At 32.4% G+C, this 20,034-nt stretch overlaps 2 protein-coding genes and 1 long non-coding RNA gene across 4 annotated transcripts; 2 read left to right on the forward strand and 1 right to left on the reverse strand.

The window, feature by feature from the left end:
• Positions 1-180: 180 nt before the first annotated feature.
• pll (serine/threonine-protein kinase pelle) lies at positions 181-2,135 on the forward strand. 2 transcript variants are annotated; one of them, XM_034331240.2, is made up of 5 exons: positions 181-485; positions 585-1,211; positions 1,287-1,726; positions 1,797-1,868; positions 1,976-2,114. In XM_034331240.2, exons 1-5 carry the CDS (start codon positions 311-313, stop codon positions 2,021-2,023), a joined length of 1,362 nt encoding a protein of 453 aa, XP_034187131.1. In that variant the 5' UTR covers positions 181-310; the 3' UTR covers positions 2,024-2,114. The 2 variants fall into 2 exon arrangements, with proteins under 2 accessions (XP_034187131.1, XP_034187130.1); XM_034331239.2 differs by having other exon boundaries at positions 183-485; positions 1,797-2,135.
• LOC117607485 (scavenger receptor class B member 1) lies at positions 1,920-19,185 on the reverse strand. The gene is made up of 11 exons (XM_034331238.2): positions 18,866-19,185; positions 15,218-15,315; positions 8,741-8,832; positions 8,249-8,409; positions 8,033-8,177; positions 7,641-7,841; positions 6,646-6,806; positions 6,149-6,432; positions 5,556-5,674; positions 4,822-4,947; positions 1,920-4,694 (listed from the first exon to the last, which is right to left on the reverse strand). Exons 2-11 carry the CDS (start codon positions 15,249-15,251, stop codon positions 4,404-4,406), a joined length of 1,614 nt encoding a protein of 537 aa, XP_034187129.1. The 5' UTR covers positions 15,252-15,315; positions 18,866-19,185; the 3' UTR covers positions 1,920-4,403.
• On the forward strand, positions 4,549-8,747 carry LOC117607491 (uncharacterized). The gene is made up of 4 exons (XR_013063476.1): positions 4,549-4,687; positions 5,565-5,685; positions 5,971-6,051; positions 8,606-8,747. It is a non-coding gene; the product is annotated as an uncharacterized LOC117607491 (long non-coding RNA).
• Positions 19,186-20,034: the final 849 nt, after the last annotated feature.

The raw sequence follows: 20,034 nt of genomic DNA on the forward strand, positions 1-20,034 counted from the left end.
ATGTCCAGTATGGTTATTTAAGTTCAGAATGTTACCTTTAGAGGGCACAACTACACTCTTGATTGTACATACATACCATACTTGTCAGTATTCAAGATAAAATTTTTAATACAAATAGAAGAAATATATGCTCACAATATTTTTATAATACATGTCTAAATATGTACTAATTAACTATGTTTTAGAATGGTAAATAATTTTCGAATTTTCATGTATTTCTGCTGATGGTATCGATAAATTCTTCAGATCTTTCGTTTAGAAATCCATAATATCAGTAGATGGAGCTATTATTCAACAAAAAATTTGATGCATGAATCACGTGCAACAGTTTTCCTCAGTTTTTTATAAAAAAATTTATAATTTGTTGTCCACTATGTCATCAAACTGTACTGATAAAATTAAATATGTTTATCAATTACCATTTTTTGAACGTTTGGAGCTTTGTAAAATACTTAATCAAAATGACAAGTGGGAGGAACTTGCTGGTAAGTTGTCAAAACATAAGCTAAGTTTGTGTATCATTTGTTTATTAATGATCTGACTGAGAAATACATTTTTTATTCATTATTAATAATGTTTTTCAGGGATATGGATGGAATATGATGTATTGACAATACAAAGTTTGCGAAAAGAAAAGAATCCTACAGATGAATTGTTAACAATGTGGGGTCATCATAATCATACTATATCAGAATTGTTTGTTTTATTATCTAGAATGCAACACTATCAATCTATGATACCGCTGAAATCATTTGTTGATGCAAAATTTCATAAATTAATTTATAACGGAGAAGGCAATCTTCATAGGGTACTTGAAAAACGTCTAAATAAAAACACAAAAGACTTGAAGATAGGTATACAAAATTTTAATCAAATTGCACCAGCAGAACCAAATGTGCCCAAAATTATTATTGAGAAAAACACAAAGGAAGAATCATATAAGATACTGAATCAACCAATGCAAGCTATACATATAAGAGATACTCCAAGTAATTCTAATAATGTACTTGTCGCATCTCTGCCTGCAGTACAACTTTTATCACCTTTTTTGAGATGTGCTCCATCTAATGAAAAAAAAAATAATGAAGCAGCAGTTTTTCAAGCAGAAACAACTCTACCTCAGGCTACTTATCAAGAATTAACAATAATTACAGATGAATGGAATAGATGTAATGTATTAGGAAGGGGTGGGTTTGGAACAGTATATAAAGGTAATATTAAATTGTTCAAAAGTTGTTAACCCAATTTTAATGAACATTTTTCATCGTATTCTTTTTATTATACAGCTATTTGGAAAAATACAGATGTAGCTATTAAAAAACTGGAAAAAAGAGGAACTGACTCAGATGAAAGTTATGCTGTCCAGCTCCAACAGTCACTGAGAGAAATAAAGATTTTAAATTCTTGTCCACATGAAAATATTTTGCCATTGTATGCATATAGTTTGGATGGAAAATCACCTTGTCTTGTGTATCAGCTCATGAAAAATGGATCTCTAGAAGATAGGTTACTAGTAAAACAAAAAACACAACCATTAACTTGGATACAACGTCATCAAATAGCTAAAGGAACTGCACGTGGCTTACAGTATTTACATACAATTGGGAAAAAACCTTTGATACACGGAGATATAAAAAGTGCCAATATTCTACTTGATAAAAGCTTTGAACCTAAGATAGGAGACTTTGGGTTAGCAAGAGAAGGTCCTGAGGAAGATTCTATGAAAGTAAGTATTTTGTATTAAAAAATATATTGTAGTGAAGTAAATTTAGTAAAACAATTCTTATTCATTTTAGGTAAGCAAAATTCATGGTACTAGGCCTTACCTTCCAGAAGAATTTCTACATGAACGAAAATTGTCTACAAAGGTAGATACCTACAGTTATGGTATAGTTTTATTTGAATTAGCTACTGGTTTGTCAGCTTATGATGAGTCTAGGTTGGAGAACAAATTTTTGAAAGATTTTATTAACAGTTGGAAAAATGCAGACCTTCCTTTGTTAATGGACAAGAAGGCAGGTGAGAAAGACAAACAGGTTTATACTAATTTAATGCTTCTGGGAAAGTGGTGTACTAATATAGTACAAAACAGGCCCGAAATGAGTCGTGTGTTCAAAAAATTCACCGAATTATGATTTTTTGTTATCTTTATTTTTGCATGAAAGTACTGTATCTTGTAATAAGTATACTGACGAAATTTTAATACGTGCTAGAATTACTTGTGATATTATTATTTATGTAGTTACACACATTTGTAATTGTATAAATACTTGTATGCAATATATTATTATAATTCCTAAGGAATCTTTTTGATATAATTACATTGCATGGCGTGCAGTAGTTTTGTAGTAATTTTGTAATTATAAGCTGTAGATACTTGGTTGGAATGTTTATTTCATACAATTTGTATTTTATACAAGTGGTTTTATTTTGTTGCATCCATATTTTTATGTTGTATACAGCTGTTGTTTATTATTATTGAAATTACATATATTTTTATGTATAATACAAATATTTTTAAAGTATATAATGTAATTATTATATAACAAACGTTTAAGTCACCCCTTATATATAATGCATAGTAGGATAGGTAATATTTCATAACTAATGAGTGTTTATTTCAGTTGAAGTATATTTAATTTACTTATATATTTTTTTTATTTTTTATATTTTTGTGTAATAATATTTTTCTATTTTTTTTTTGCTAATATAGACATCCCATATTAAAATAATAATAATCTATCATGATAAAACTTATTGATCTACAAAAAATAATAACATAAATTGATGTTTTTGATTTTTATTATAAAATTCAAAATTATAGGCAAGTATATTTTCCGATCTTTATACACTTGTAGCCTTAACGCTATATTTTTATACTTTAATAAATGTAGTATGAGCAAAAATTTTCTAATAATAAAGAGAATGATAGACTAACAACGCAAAGTTACGTTTTCGTTACATTGAAAACGTATCTTTTTAATGAAAATTAATGGGACACAAATGCAACGAAGAATGAAGAAATTATGAAATATAAATTACGATCTTTAAAAACGGCTTAAATATTATGCATCATTATATTTTTTTTTCTAACTAAAAAAATTTCCTTAATATGAAAAGTATTTTAAGTTTAACATGCTCAGTATTAGTATTCGCAAACACGATTGCTTCTTTGAGAAAATTGTACAAATTGAATCATAATACATTATACAAACAAAATACTTTAACAGTATCATATAATGTGAAATATTACATTTTTAAAAACATGTTAAACGTGAGTTTTCGACATAAATAATTTTTAAAATTCAAATTAAAAAAAAAATAAATAAATTTTTGCGGTTACGATATTTAAAAAGTACTTCGTTATACAAAATCGAAACATAACCTTGTATCTTCATTACCAATATCAATTGGTAAATTTATTAACTAAAATACTTAAATTATTTATTTATATTTACTAAATATTCTAACTAGTACAACAATGATGTACAAAAACCTGTACGAATTTTGTCTCACCGAGTACTTCCGGTGCTGGAAATCAAAGCGTCCGGTGCTAAGCAAAAGTTCAGCAACGTAATAAGTGATATTTCGACGAAAATATCGGCTACCAAAATCGAAATACCTAAGCAATCATTATTTTCAAATTTTTGGCTTCCATTTTTCACGTTTTGAACAATAATACACGTAAGTAAAGTATTTTTTAGATTAAATTATAATATCCGAAAAAATTGATTCGAATTTGTACGTTATACACATTTATTCGTGTACATACATTAGACGACAATATTCATTCATCATTGATTTTCGATAGGCTGGTATCAGTGGTTATTATAATTAATATCATAATTATTGTATTACAACTTTACTTAGTACGCATTTCATTAAATTTATATAATAAACCGTTCATAACGTTTTTATTCAAACTTATTTTAATGATAATTCACTTCGATAAAATACTTTGAGCTGCTCCAGTGCCATCACTCGGCAGATACGATCGATGGAGCATAGAATAAATTCGTAAAAAAATTTATATCAATTAGATATTAAATTGTAGTATTACATTAAGAAGCAACGAAACGAAACAGAATAAAAATTAAAAGAACGATATTCTAAAGAAATTAATCGGAGTAAGGGAGAATAAAAGTGAAAGTACATCGTAATAACGTTTTGACAGAGAATAATATCGATTGATAAATATTTTTAGCTTGAAACCCGGAATGTGTACTGCAACGCAGAATACTTTACAAGTCGGTTTAAGTACGCAACCGTATCCGCTACATTTTTTTTTCTAACGAGAAAAAAGAGCAACGAATACATTAATTATTTAAATAAGAAAATCGTTCTTTTATTAATCCAAGTGTCTTTCGTTTCATGCTTCGTAAATACTTTAGAGGTGTGTTTGGTTAACTAAACAAGTCCGTTTTTGACGTGATCTTTTTAATAGCCGGCAAGATACGCATCGTTGTGTATTGACCATAATTCAACGGTATCCTTAAATCGCAGCTATCCCTTCGTTCTACCTGAAGAGGTACTTGTTGCTGATTGATGGTCCACAACATGGCTGGTACTGATAATATGATCATCGTCGCTCCCCCGATGGCCAGCAACCAAATTATCACCGTCTGGACTATCGGAAGTACGTAAAGCACCATTTTCAAGAGGAAGAGGAGGTCGTCCGGTATCGAGGGTATATACTGCAAATACATACATTAATTATTATTAATAACAAGTGTGACACGGATCCACGATATCATTGCGATTGATTAAAAAATTTGGCAAAAAGTAAAATTAATTACAAATTTCAAAATAAAGAATATTTACCAGATCGCTCCAGAATAATGGGACCGTTAACCCGTTGAAGGCCGAGATTCTGGAACTGTAGGCCGCTTGGGCCATAACAAGGTTGATCTGTATTCTCGAGTTAACTTTTATCGGGATTCCGATCTCCTACAAAAAAAAGAAGATAAAAGTGAATGAAGGAAGGATTCGGGAAATTACATTGCGGTTTAAGATGCTTTACGAGGTCGACGGCCATATTGAACAACCGTAGCAGCAGTTTAATGATCATTATGTATTATCCTTACACGATTAGGTAACTGTCTAACGTCAACCGGTTTTCGAATACTTGCTAAGCGTTTTGCAACATGGTCGGTTTATCATTAGGGAGAACGTGCCCCTGAGAAATACTTCAAGTGCGACACTTTCAACGACACTTACATAAATTCGCGAATCGATATAAATGAATGAAAGAAATCAGTAGTTAATTAATACCAGGGCCGGCCCGGAGATTTTGGGGGTCCGAGGCGAGCTCTGGAAAAGGGCCTCTTCACATATATGACAAAAAATAGTACTTCAAATAAAATTTATAAAATTCATATTAAAGCTTGTATAACTAATTTAGATTTGCCTTTAGACGCAAAATCGTCTTATGGGGACCCTGGATCTTGGGGGGTCCTAGGTGGCCGCCTAGTCTGCCTAGGCCCAGGGCCGGCCCTGATTAATATCTTGATTAAAAAAAATCACTTATGAAATAATTTTACTAAAAAATCATTTACCGGTTGCAGAATGATCTTTGCGCTGTGGATTTCTGGATCTGGATGAAGTCCTATAACGTTATCTAACAAACTGGGGTCAGCATCGAGGAAATGTGGCATGGACATTGCTGCTGGGATACCTGTAAATAAAGTACGTTCAAATGGTATATTTCTTGTGTTCAAGTTATTAGCCAACCCGTATTTAAGATTGAAAATCTTCTGTCATTTTTGTACAGACCAAACGGTAAGAGTCGTTGAAAAAATTTGGACGCCATTGTATTTAGTGGGTAAAAATCTCAATGAATAGCCGAAAAAGAGCGATTCTCGCTCTAGTTCACTTTAGCTTGTTCTAAAGAGCAGGCTGATGGCTTGGGTTGCATTGTTTCCAAAGTTCAAACTTTGACATTTAATATTAACGACTATCTATCGTTTGCAGGAGGAAGCTTCATCATTCTATTTTGCGAGCTCGAAGAACTCGGTGTACGAAAGATTATAACTTGAGAGAAAGCAACATAGGGTGAGTGAATTTTTAAAAACGAAACTCTAATATTAACGTCGATCTGTATGTAAGTTAACGTATCTAAGAGCAAAGATTCATTGAAATAGGTACTCACTGTAATAACAAGGTGTCATGTCAGACAATCCTCTCTTCAAACATTTACGGTTCCGGCAGTAGCACTCGTTAACCGGATTTAAATCTGGCGGATCCAAGAAGTCACTTGCCACGGTGTACAAGTATCCTTCGAGACCATTTTCGACCCATACTTTTTCCTTAAACACAATCGGTATAGCTCTGCAGAAAGCTTTCCTGTACACTCTGAATGTAGCGTGTTCGTCTAAATTAGCTGGGAATAATTCTCCTTCGGTTGTTCCCTTGACACGGTTACAAATCGTATTCCTGTCACGAGAACAATTTGAAATATTGTTATAATCCTCTTTATTGTAACTGTGCAACGATAATGCTTGTTTACGTAACAGAGATTCTGCGTGAAATGTTTATATTGAATAATTTATAACGCGTTAACATGTGTTAAGCATTTTTATTTTTCTTTCAATGAAAACTCTTTCGTTAATCCTACGAATTTTCCTATGTTTAATGATTTTTACTTACCCCGGATAAGTCTCGTTTCCTTCTTCTTCATGGTAACCCCATTGCGGCATCCCGGGGCTACCGTTGTAGCTTTCGACGCTCAAATAACGTCCATCCTCGTCGGTCATATTCTCATTCTTCGCGATGTTCATGAACACGGTATTGTCTCCTTCGTCGTACATCTGTAAATGATAATATCAAGGTAAAATGCTGTACTATGTTAATAGTAAGCAAACTGTGATAGTCATTTGGGACAAGAAATTCTATTACAAGTTAACGGGTTGGCTCTTCTTTCAATTTAAATTCTCCCCTTGCTGTCTTATGTAATTAACATAAAATCTTTAATTTTTTCAGTTACTCCATTATATTGTCATCGGTGGACCCTGTAGCAATCAACTCGTTAAACACTAAAGTAGCCATACAACTCTACCAGCTAATGCGACTATTTCGCTTCAATTTTCTCTGTTTAAAAGTCGTTGACACTAACCCTGTGAACCCTGAAACGTATACATAAATAGTGAAAGGATCAACGGCTAGAAATAATTGCGAAAACTGTCGGCAGGTTCGGGATACACGGAGAACTGCTTCTCGTATATGTAGCAAACTGTACCAAAAGAATGTGAGCAGAAGTTTAGCAACAAGAAAACTTGAAATACTGTATTTGATTCAGGCGTGGACAAGGTTAGTTAGCTATGTCAACTACCCTGATATTTTTTTTATTTCATACAAATAATCTGGTTTGGAACGAGTATAGCGGTTGGAACGGGTCCACTTGCGTCAATTTAATGATCGAAAGCTTATGGGATTTTTATCACGCTCAGTGTGTTACCATTAAACTGTTAAATGAATTTTCACTGCACTGAAGGTGCATGATGGATAGGAATATTTTAAAGGTGACTCACAAATTCACCTTGTTTTTCCCCGTGGCTTATTACTCTTAGCTCTTTAATTACTTGTACTATCGTCGCGTACTTGTTTTTCTTTTCATCAGCGAATATTTAGCGACGATTACTTACCCTATCGAGTAATCCAAACCTCCCGAAGTTGATGAAACTTGGCACGATGTTACTCGCCAAACGGACAAGAGGATCCTCGTAACCCCATAGATAATCGTACACGGTTATATTCAAGATCGATTTACTATTTAGCATGTTCACCAAACTAGTCCAAGGGAATTTGACAAAGAATGCAGCATCGTGTAGGGTCGACGAGATACCCTGCGAAAACAATTTAATGATACTAATTGGGTCCAGAGTATCCTAACATACATAAGCTTTTATCAATTAAACTCTGGAGTATAAATTACAATATTTTAAATTGAGAACGTTGTAATTCCCAGTAGTAGGAAAAAGTCGTAACATTGTTGAATGAATATTTATAAATTGATTCGTATTCAGTTATCACTTACCAGCATTGGTATATTTGGAACGTGCACTATATCTTTTTCTGGGTCACCGTTTGACATTTCTGGAATGTACACTATCGTTCTTTTTGGCTTATACGAAATTGTATTATTTTCGTGCCACGTGACATTTTGATTCTCTAATATTTCTCTAAAAACAGAAGCGTGTTGTTAAAACACCGGACGTTGTGATCTGGTAATAAGGAAAATTCTCTCGCTTACTGATAGACGTAGGGACCGACTTCTTCCACGGTTAATTTTTCCTCACCCCTGAGGAACTGTTCCGCGTTGGTGATGTTGAATATGTATACTTTGAGGTAGACGTTGATGGGGGGCTTTTTCCATAATTCAAAAAGCAGCGTATTTGGTGCCATTTGCAATTTCTACAAAATGATAGGATTTTCATTTTCTGTTTTTTATATTTATTAATGATAGAGGGTTGTAAATCGTGTACAAAAGGGTCGATTTCATACCCAAGGTTGCAATTAATTTTATTATTAGAATTTCAAAGATATCCTGGTATTTTAATACTTTTCCAATACTTTTGAACATATACTGATAGTATTATTATTTTTTCAGAATTCATCCCCCTCGTAGACGACTTACGTTATGGAACCAGCACCAGTGCAATACTATTACCACGGTCATCGGTAATCAGGTATGTTTATAATCATATTTTCATTAATATAATGTAACGTTTATGCAGTCACTTACGTGTTCCAATATTGTCTTCACTGGATTAATTATGTAGAGTATGTAACCCAAGGCACTGCAGGTAATACCCAGCATAAATAGTATTATGCATTCTGCAATAGAGAACAACAGTATAAGGTTTACTATCTAATACTTTTTTCTAAATTGATTTCAATTTACTGATCTTCGATTTCATTCGAAAAGGAGGAAAAATCGTTTTTTCTATTTTTTATTATATTTTTTTTTTGTCTTCAATGTATTATTTCAAAGACGTAAGAAAATTACGTCAGTGAATTTTTTCACATTATTTATTGCAAAACGGTGCTTGGTGCACGAAGGCTGCTGCTTTAATTATTCTTATTTCCATACTTAAAAATAAGAAAACCTATCGTGCGTTAATGATTCATTTAATTCTTCATTCTTTCCTCATTGAAAATAAGTTATCAGTTACTTGGGTTCATTTCTCTGTCACAATAACATTTATAAAAGCGATACAAATATTACAGCAGAATAAAGTTTTCAATGAGAATGATAATGTGTAGGATTGATATTCATTTTCGGTTTATTGACCCTAACGCAGCTAACGTGTACACGATAAATGTGTAAATTTATGGACTCACCAGGCTATATTATCTCTAGAAGTTAACATGTTTGTTAAAAATATTTATTTAGGCTTTTCCAAGCTTTTTTTAACTCCTGAACACGTGTTATGAGATGTATTGAAATCTTTGTTATTAAAAATATAGATAGCTAATTTTTAAATTTAATGGCTCGTTCAATTCCATTAAATAATTAATACTTAAGGATCATAAAATAGCTTTAATATCAAACTAATAATGCATGCCAATAAATTGAAACTGTAGATTTGTAAATTAACAGTTATTATCTTTAATAATTAATTTTTTAATGTCTTTTATTACACATGTAATGTATCGTACTTCTTGTTAACGAGAATGACAACCATTTTTAAAAGTTGACATAATCATTTAGTCACATATTACGATTGAAATTGAATATTAATAACAAGATCTACTAATTACGACCGATGCAAGATTATATAGATACTTCGTTAATTTGCAAGTGATAATTTACCATATGTTGTAATGTATACTATTGTTTATTCAGTGTTGCTCTTTTTTTTAAATGTCTCTACTCTGTAATTAAATCAATTAATGCAAAGTCGAATGCACTTAGTAATTATTATTTTTTCAAGTATTATGTAATAGAGATGTTAATAACTTCTGATCGAGTTAAAGAACGATTATATGTTTTTATATACTACTGAATTTGAGACATCGATCACTGGTGATCAGTGATACAATTTTAATTTGATTAATAGACACCGTTTTTAATTATTAAAGTATATCTCTAAGGGGTGTATATATATGGGGGAGGGGGGAGTTAATTAACCGATCCGACGCGAGGCTCAGGCGCCCGAATCTTCGGATACCTTTTACACCCTAAATTCACGATAAGGAATCTATTTTGTATAAGATTACACTAAAAATGATCTCTTTTAAATTTAGTTCAAGATCGATGTTGGCCGATTCATCTGCAGAATGATGAATCATTTAAAGAATATACACCCACCGAGCCTTGCGTTCAAGTATTTTTATATTTCATAGTTATTTTGATTAACATATGTGGAAATTTTGTTCACTTTTGACCGATACATAATACGGTCAACATTACTATCAAAATGTACAATTACTAAGATGAAGATTCTGGTTATAAAACGTTCTTGGAAATGATTTTAAACGTCATGATGCAAACGTGGTCGTCACTGATGGGCGTCAATCATGCCCTGTGATATCCCCATGTGATTCAGACGTCACTTGTTTACCTTGACTCAAATTCCATATTATTCGAAAAGTAGCCCCGTCAAAGAAAACCTGTTTACAATGAAAATCATCGATTTCGTTAACGTAAAATCGTCGGTTAATTACGCCAGGCTGTCGATTAACATCGGTTCATTGGACGTTCATTAGCGAGATTTATATTTCAATGGCTTTTATCGCAAATTAATGAATGTACAAGTTAAACAACCTGGGACCAGTTTAACTATGTCAGAACCTTGTAATCTTCTCTTTTTCCCTATTGAAATAATTACGTCTATGGTAATTTGTTGCTAATCATTTTTTAGCCTTGTCTGAACAAACAGAGGGTCAGGAATATATTTGCAAGAAAATTGCAGTATAATTTGACCAATTATTCGTGTAAATTCATTATAGTAGTATTAAAACGATTTCTTCTTTCAATTACAAAAAATTGATTAATAAGTAATTTTGCATAGTCTTTGCCAATTAATTTCACAAGTCTGTAATTATATTATAATATCTACAAGTTTCATTTTTTTTTTTTCATCTCCATATAACGCTCTATTTTGTAATAGCATTTAAATATCAACGAAATGTCTTAATTCCGGTCAAACTGGTTTCATTAGATTAGGTTTAATCATTCTGGGAATCATTACTGACAGGCTATAGGTTCAATGATCTAACGAACCAGTGGGGTCAGGTGTATGTTTTCTTTTAAATAAAAAATCATTTAAAATTAATGAGGGTTTAACGACTTGTTAAATGAAGAGGGATTGGAGATTGAAAATTATTCATCGATTATGTTGATTATGCTTGTTTTGAGAGTGCGTTGAACGTAAATGAAATCGAAAGTGAAGCGGAAACACTTATCACGCGTAGCCATAATTATCACAAGTGCGAACATTCGAGACAAACCGGCAAACAGTCGTTTGGAACATAATTCATTCACTAAGACACTACTAATTATTACATTTTTTTTTTTTAACGTCCAATAGTTGCGTGTTTGTGTAAACAGAATTTACGGGGAAGGAATGCAAATATTTCTCGTTGATATGTTACGTTCGCGAACGCCATTTTATCATGGATAAGATGATGAATGAAAAATAGAAAAAACGTAACAAACAAGGGGAAAGTACGTACATCGTAATTAAAACGCGACCTTCGAATACTTGTTATCGAATCTCGTTTAAATAACACGGTAATGATTGATGATTCTGCATGAAAGAATCGATGCATCTTCGACTCTTCTAAAGAGCTCCCTGTTTTGCTGAACGATGATAAAACTTTATCATCCTTATCGACCTTATCTTTGCTGGCTAACAAATTTTTAATTATATAATTGAATTGATTATTAACGTTTGCAATTTCTTTCCTATTTTCTTCTTTGCATCAGAAAGTTAGCAAAAAGTAAACAATTTCTTTTTCAATATTGATAATACAATATACGGTTTACAATTCACCGGAAGTGAATTAAAATGAATAAAAAAAAGAATAATGTTGTTTATCACTTGTATATTCTGATTAAAAAAAAAATCGTAAATGTTATTGGATTCTCGTTGGAGACTCGTCACACGTGTCTAGTAAATTACTCCAATTCAAGTGATTGGTGTACAATAATTAATTAATCACCGCGCATCAATATTAACATCATTATTTCGATGATAATGTTGTCGTAACATGTGTCACCACGTGTGTATCAAAATAGCGTGTACACTCATGTTTAGTGTCATAACGAAACCGCGACATGTAAATATCATTGTACGAAAGTTTACTACTGTTGTCATTTGCTTTTTCTTTCTTTTCTAACGCAGACACGTGTGCTGAATAGCGAATCAATCGGAATGGTACCGATTCTATTGTACTAGGAGTGCCGTTGTATTTGGCGCGCTGCGTTTATCAGTGACGTAACTAGACCGTAGATTTACTAGAAGTAGCAAGTCTGTAGGGTTTCTTTATTCCAATACACGTAGTTTTCATTCATAGTTTTGAGCGATAAGAATATTATTGTACTTATTATAATTAGTTGCATTTCAGTGAGGGGAGTGAGCACTCGTGACCAGTAGCGGCTCGTAGCTAAAATTATTGAGGGTATTGTTCCAGAAAAGTTTTAGTCTTTGTTTTAAAAAACCGGCACTGCGGGAGCGACAATGCTCTCTCTCTCTTGCGCAGCCTCGCGCGCAGCTTCCTATGTGCGCATGCGCACACAGTCAAACACCACGCCGCTGAAACTGTCAAGCGCACAGTTCCATACAAAGATTTTTGTATCTTTTTCATAAACTGGGGGATGGCTACTGACATCAAGCTTAAGGATTATATATTGTATAAGTATAAAGAAAGAATTAAAGGAAAAAGGACTTATTATATTAAATGTTATCGATAATGTCAAATGGGAATAAGGGGTGCTGCAGTTCCGCAGTACCTATACACTCTAAACACTCATTACACTAAACCCATTAACCACTCTAATTTCCAAGTGAAATATTTTCATATATCATCTAAACAAATAATAGCATACGATTAAAAATTGAAAGAGTTGAGAATAAGTGATGATGTCATTCACTGTTTTCCATTTCCGCGGTTTATAATTAGGAACCTCTTAACACATAACAAATTGTTGGTGGTGAATAAAAAATCAACACCGATAATATATCATCGAGGTAGTTAGAATAAAAAATTAATGAGGTGCAATCAATATCGCTAGTGAGACAAATTTATTTCACTGACAACTGAAATGTCTACCGGTTTTATCTATTCATGAAAGCCAGGTAAAAAGAAGTTATTTTTTTACTTTTCATGCAAAGTGACAAATGTGTCCAGAAAGCCTTGAGTCTTTCTTTCGTGTCAATAACGGAATCGAATTCTTTAAACGATTGGGTCACTGGTAAACCAAATCTATGGAATTAAATTAGATATTTAAATTTCCAAATGAAGGAATTTTTGAACTTATAAAATGAAAAATTTGAATTCGTTAGCTGGGAAAGATTCTACTTTGCTCTTTAAGGGTTGTATAACGCGAAGAAGTGCATTGTAACGATGGAAATTTTGCGTCAGAAATCATGCTGAAGGCGATAATACGAGTTATTAATGGATAATAATCGGTAAAATGCTATAGATCGTACATGTTGAAACATCCTGTCTGACGGAGGTCAAGATCAAGTGGATAATACTCGTGCAGTTTTCAACTTAACTTGAAACTGTGCATACGTGTACATTTTTCGAAAGGCTTTCGCATAATCTTAACAAACTATGTATACGGGCACACATACACGTATGTAGCAGCTGCTCAATGGCCGAGACCTTTAAACAGTTACGACAGCATCGTTCGCGGAAATATATTTATCTCGAAAATATGGTAATGCAGCGCTGAGAGTCATCGAACAGTACAAAAGTGTAACCTTCTCACGGGGTTATTCCCTTGGGTATAGTCTACTAGATTGTAATTAACATTTCTGGGAGGGCAGGATGGACCTGAAATGGCCCGCTAACATTTTGAAGTTTTAAGATTTCAAATTTTCAGATTTCCAAATTGCCGAATTCTCAAATTTTTAAATTTGTAAGTTGCCTAATTGCCAAATTGCCAAATTCTCAAATTCTTAAATTCTCAAATTTTTAAATTTGTAAGTTGCCTAATTGCCAAATTGCCAAATTCTTAAATTTTTAAATTGTCAAATTCTCAAATTTCCAAGTTGGCAAATAGCCAAATTATCAAATTTTAAAATTCTACAACTGAGGACATTGGCCCACCTCACCTCTCTATAATATTATAATTGTAATTAGATCCCGTCTCCACTCATCTCTATCATCCAAATCTCCTGAGGCGAAATGGTACCCATGTTAAACTTAATCTTCTTCCCATCTGTGATCCTTTAAATTTGTCATATGTAATACACAGTTACAAAAAGTTTGACGTATTACTAGACGTTTCCGAGAATAATAACCTGGTTCGTTTGACGTTCGTTAATTCATTAAACGACAACTCAAGGTCCACATTGCTTAAGACCTTTTATTCTAGAAATCATTTGCATCGGCGTAAAAGAAAGTCATATTTTTTACTTTTTTTTTTTCCTTGCCTCGTTATTATTCTCCGAAAACCAGCAAAGACGATATTGTGTTATAAAATATATTCTAACGTAGAAACATCGAATTTAATTGTTATCGTACGATTGATAAAGGAATTCGTTATTATTCCGATTTCTTCGTCCCTGTTGAAACGTTTGTTTATTGACCTTTGACCTTCTAGAACCTTTTCAACAGCTATCCAATCGAGATGTTTATGTGCATGTGAATTATTTATCATCCAACGATTTATGCTAGTAATACGTCGCCGATTTCAGTTATCGAATGATATTTCAGTGAAGTTTAATTCAACCGGTTGACACACAAAAAAAGGATGTTAATATAAACAAAAGAGAACGAAGTGGAGGATAATTATAGGTTTGAAGAAAAAACCAACGTTAATTATTTTTTAAACACAGAAAAAAAATTATACACAGAATTATCATTCTAACGTTTCGCATGAATTATTATCAGCCGTTTGCAATAATGTGTTATTAATCAACACCAAGATAAATACATTCGTATCTAATGGCAAACATATAATTTTCAAAACCATCATTATTCCATATAGTAAATATACAATAAATATAATTAAAATATTAATTTTTACCGTACGATTACTCACTTTTATATTGATGTAGAGGAATTGGAAATTTCATGGTTGTGACCTGATTCGTTTACTTTTCGCTGCTTTCCTTTTCTCGTCTCCTTGATGGTAAGGTCCTGAAACAGAAGCAAATTGGCTTATTTATGGACTGATCTTTCATTATCAACGATTACTTCAAATTATATCCCTAATTAAGTCGAAGGAAACCGATGTCGTACTTCTTTCTCTTCGAGTAAAGTAATCTGAATTACGAAATCTGAATGTTTTTAAAAAGTCTGCATCGAGTTATAGCAGGGCGGCTTTGTCGCAATGGTAATTGCAATTTGAAAAAGAAATAACTTGTTTCTTTCAATTATATTGAATTCATGGTACAGCCACCGGTGACCCCCACGTCAGTCACAACGCGTTAAACAAAGTATCTTTTACGGTCTATGAATTCATTCATGCGACGCTTATTTACGAACGTTTATTGGAAATAAGAGGAAAAAGGTGTTTGATTTCTGTTTAAGCGAATGGTACAGGAAGTCCAAAAAAAAAACGTGCAAACAGATTCGATACGACAAAGGTTAACTAAAAAAAAAGAAAAAAAATTCTTGACGCGTAAAGCACACGTTCGAAGCGTCTCAGGTATGAATATATAACTTTTAAACATCGTGCCGCAAAGTTTGTCAAAGTTATTGGCGCTTATACGAGCTATTTACATGACAGCTGGGGGGAATCATTTTCTCGGTTTCTCGGTAGAGAATTTTTCTAGCTTAACCCTTTTTTTCTTTCTTCCGTCTAACGTCGGTCGTGAGTCACGACACGAGGATGCATTTACGATTAGACGAACGTTTAAAATGTTGATCGTCTATGTTATGTATATCGAGTGGATTTGCAATGATAATCGGCTGTCGATATTGCAGCAACGTGCAGGCAAGTGTGAACAGAAAAAAGTACTCGAAGAACAGCCTGCAAACTTTTATCATTCGTATGAATAATTAATGTTCTTTCGATACTTAATATCCGGCCAATTGATCGTTAATCAATTAAGCGATCTTTGAACGATCATGATGGTTTCTTTTTTTGGGGGGGGGGGAGGGATATTTAATGACCATGATTTTAGAAAACGAAGAAGCATGGGTTGCAGAAATTTCACTTGGAATTGGAGTTTTATTGTCTTAACCTTGTATGGTTTATTTAAAATTTGTCGAACCTTGTTATAAAAAAATTTAGAAGGGTAATTAATCAGTGAGTATTGATTGATTCAGTTGAAATTAGGAAAGATTTATTATTTAATCAAGGAAGTCAATTTTGTCTGCGAACAAAATTTTTACATTATTGTTACATTATTTTCATATTATGCAATATTTAATAATTTTTATAAATCTGTCCTCTTTCCTTAGTTATTAACAAATTTAATATTTTCAGTACATTTGGATGTGACATTTTTTATATTATTTCTTGAAATACCTGTTACGGGTGTACCAGGAAAAAAAAGATATGTCACCAAACAAGGAGCTTCTTCTTGCTTTTTTATGGCATCTCATATAAATTAATCGGAAGGTCGTCGAATAATATATCTCATCTTTACTTTATATATCATCTTCTCTTCTTCCTCTCAAGTTGTCTTGATTCCCAACGTTTTTTCAAAAGTAATTCATTACTGCAAGGATTCACACGAATTCAAATATATAAAAAAACGTCGATTCTAACCTGCGTCATTATTATTAAGCATTGCATAACTGCTTGATATGCAATAAATCGATTTTTAACGTTATGAGTAATGTGATGATCAATCTATAAAATTGATTTTCCAGAAATTTTGTTTCCAGACAAAATTGACTTTCTTAATTAAATAATAAATCTTTCATAATTACAACTAAACCAATCAATATCCACTAATATCCGAGAAGAAAAATACAAAGTTTTACATTTTACAAATGAAGAATCTTATTTTTAAACATACAATGTCTAACATATTCCAAGTACAATGTCTATCAGTTTATGAATATTTATCATTACAAATCCATTAAAGAAACATAAATATCGTGGATGGAACTTGTTAATTATCATTTGAACCTTAACGATACAATTCATCCAGTAACTTCAACGCCTGGTTAAGCGAGATAGTTGCTTCACACGAATGGACATGATTAAGAGATCTGGATAAAAGGTTATCTCGTATTAATTAATCCTTATGAAAATTTTATTCCTGATACCACGAATGTTTGAAAAATAATAAAATCACTGATATACTGTACAAGGGGTAGTTTATCGTTTATTGTTATTCGCAGATTCTGTTGATATCTTTTCCTACCCGAAAATTGTTATTTTTAGAAAAGTAAGATGTCAAGTTTTTAATTAATGTCACAGTGGAAGAACTGCATGCCGAAATATCGGAATTAATGGGTCAGGCGTGTGTCTCTTCGAAATATTTGTAAAGTAGGATCACATCATTCATGACAAATTTATTTTCTCCTATCCGATTACTTTTTTCAAGTTCATTAAAGATAATCAAAGTATTAAAGCAGTGACGTTAATTATTTAATTGAGTATGAATGTAATATCGTATATTATCATTTTACAGTTAACTTTGAAAGACACAAATGAAAAAAAATAATTGTTAAAAATTTAAATTTAACAAATAACAATTTTCAATAAATATATTTATACTTCTAATAACTTTTCAATGATTAACACGTTCGATTTAATAGCTTTAGCGATTAAAGATCTGATCAATCGATATCACGTGCGCGATTATTTCTTTAATATTAAAAATACAAAATGACAAGAGCTGGGGGTCCAGTGTGTACCGAAAGAGGCAGGGAAGAATTTAGAAAATTATTTTAAAATTGGGGCTCTCTCCATGGTCCGCCATCCGAGGATTAAAAAAAGCTTGCAATAGAATCGCAAATTTCGTTGCCAGTTTACCACAAATGTGACATATTGACTTATATACATTAGGTCTTCGAAGCACGATAAACTAAATGATCCTAGCAGATCCGTGCTGTTTTGTCATCTTTTAATATGTGTCTTGCATTTGATATCGGAGCATAAAACGAAAGAGAGTGCGCTTATGCAGAATCGTACGTGATACGCGTGTCTATTACGATCTCTCGGTAGAATCAGAGCTACTATAAGTCTCCGGAGAAAATATGTTCCGCATATTTAATAACGTTAACATCGCCGACGTTTTTCGCGATTTTATTCATTTAGAATGAAACATCTGTATGAAACCGTCCCTTCTCGTTATGAATCAAAAATATTTGTCGCAACTCGTTCCAAGGCACTTATCTTTTCTCTCATACTGGTTCATTTTCAGATAAACGTGTACAAAAACAGGAAATCCTTATAGGAACGCGATCACCTTCTATCTTTCAAGAATTCACGATGATTAAAAAAAGAATACACTGTACATTTTATTCTCAGATACCCGAAAACTGAAAGGATTGCATTCATTTTGTTATCATCAAATTAAAGGAAAAAAACGTAAGCATTTTAAGTACAATATTTATATTTTATTCTGCGTCATACAGTGTTTTGTATGCCGGGTTATTTTTACGAAAAAAAAAATGAATATTTCCTAGATCGTACGAGAAAGATTTTAAATATTCAAATTTTATCTTCAATATCTCTTGAAATTCTTTAAGTAGGATGATTAATTAATGAAAATATTCTACTTACCGGGTCGGTGTAACAATTCGATGATCTTTCACAAACAATAACTAAACACTTGAATAACAATCAGAAACAACACTTTTCACACTAGCACAATTTCGTTCCGGTAACACAGTCCTTTTCGATGATCTTATTTACACGAATATTCGATGAAGAAATAACCGGTGACCATTTTTTTCTATGTAAGTTTTACTTAAAAAAATAAAATGCAAGCTCCTTGCGGTGAAGTTGTATCGTTTGCAGCTTCTCCTTATCTTGTTATTAGTGAGCATGAATCTTGTGTTCACTCTGCTTTATACTGTCTCCTGATCACTAACCCCCATACGAGCACACCGATGAACACAACGTCTACAACTTTTCTCCTTGCCATGCTACCGGTACTGGTAGTTATAACGACGTTCTCTGAAATGCATTTATTCACATTTCGACCGAATTTTATTCAATTCGCTACCGTTTACCATGCGAGCAAGAAAATTCTTTCCGAATCACGTTTTAAATTATTTTATTTCGTACGGGTTACTGGACTCGTAAGGATCGCGATTTAACATCTTGCGATTTTCTTAATAGGTACCTAAATATAATACCAATTAGAGTTTTTATAAAAATTTGAATAATTGGAATAATTCAAGTATTCAAAGTGTCTATATTTTTCAAATATTCGAATTTTTCAATTTTCTATGAGTAATTTTTCATAAATTCTTTCTTTATAAAAAGAGACATGTTATTATGACGTTAAGGTAAGAATTGTAACGTCCATCAGTTTTATTCCGCTAGGATTGTTTTTCTTTCTTTTTTCCTTTCCTTCAACTTCTTGGTGATTGGAATAAATGAAGTTTTTCTTGTTAATTACGTATAAGATTTTACATCTTTGCTTGTTTTCGTCACGTGTGAATCAGACGCATATACGAGAATGATATCAGTAAATTGAAAAATTCAAATTTTCAGGGTATAACCCTGCGCGTGGGTGTCCTTTTAACTACACACTTCGCACGTTTGTGTAAAAATGTCTAACCTGTATTTTCGGGTGGCAACTGGATGGCATTCCTATCACCGAAACCAGGTTCGCAACCATTAACTCTTCCTAACTTTTTAAAGGTTCAAAATAAAAAGAATACTCGGTCGTAAGAGGAATCCCCCCTTATTCCATTTCTTCGCTAAACTCGATTTATTATTCA

The sequence above is a fragment of the Osmia lignaria genome, chromosome 14, assembly GCF_051020975.1.
Source record: "Osmia lignaria lignaria isolate PbOS001 chromosome 14, iyOsmLign1, whole genome shotgun sequence".
NCBI lineage: Eukaryota > Metazoa > Arthropoda > Insecta > Hymenoptera > Megachilidae > Osmia > Osmia lignaria.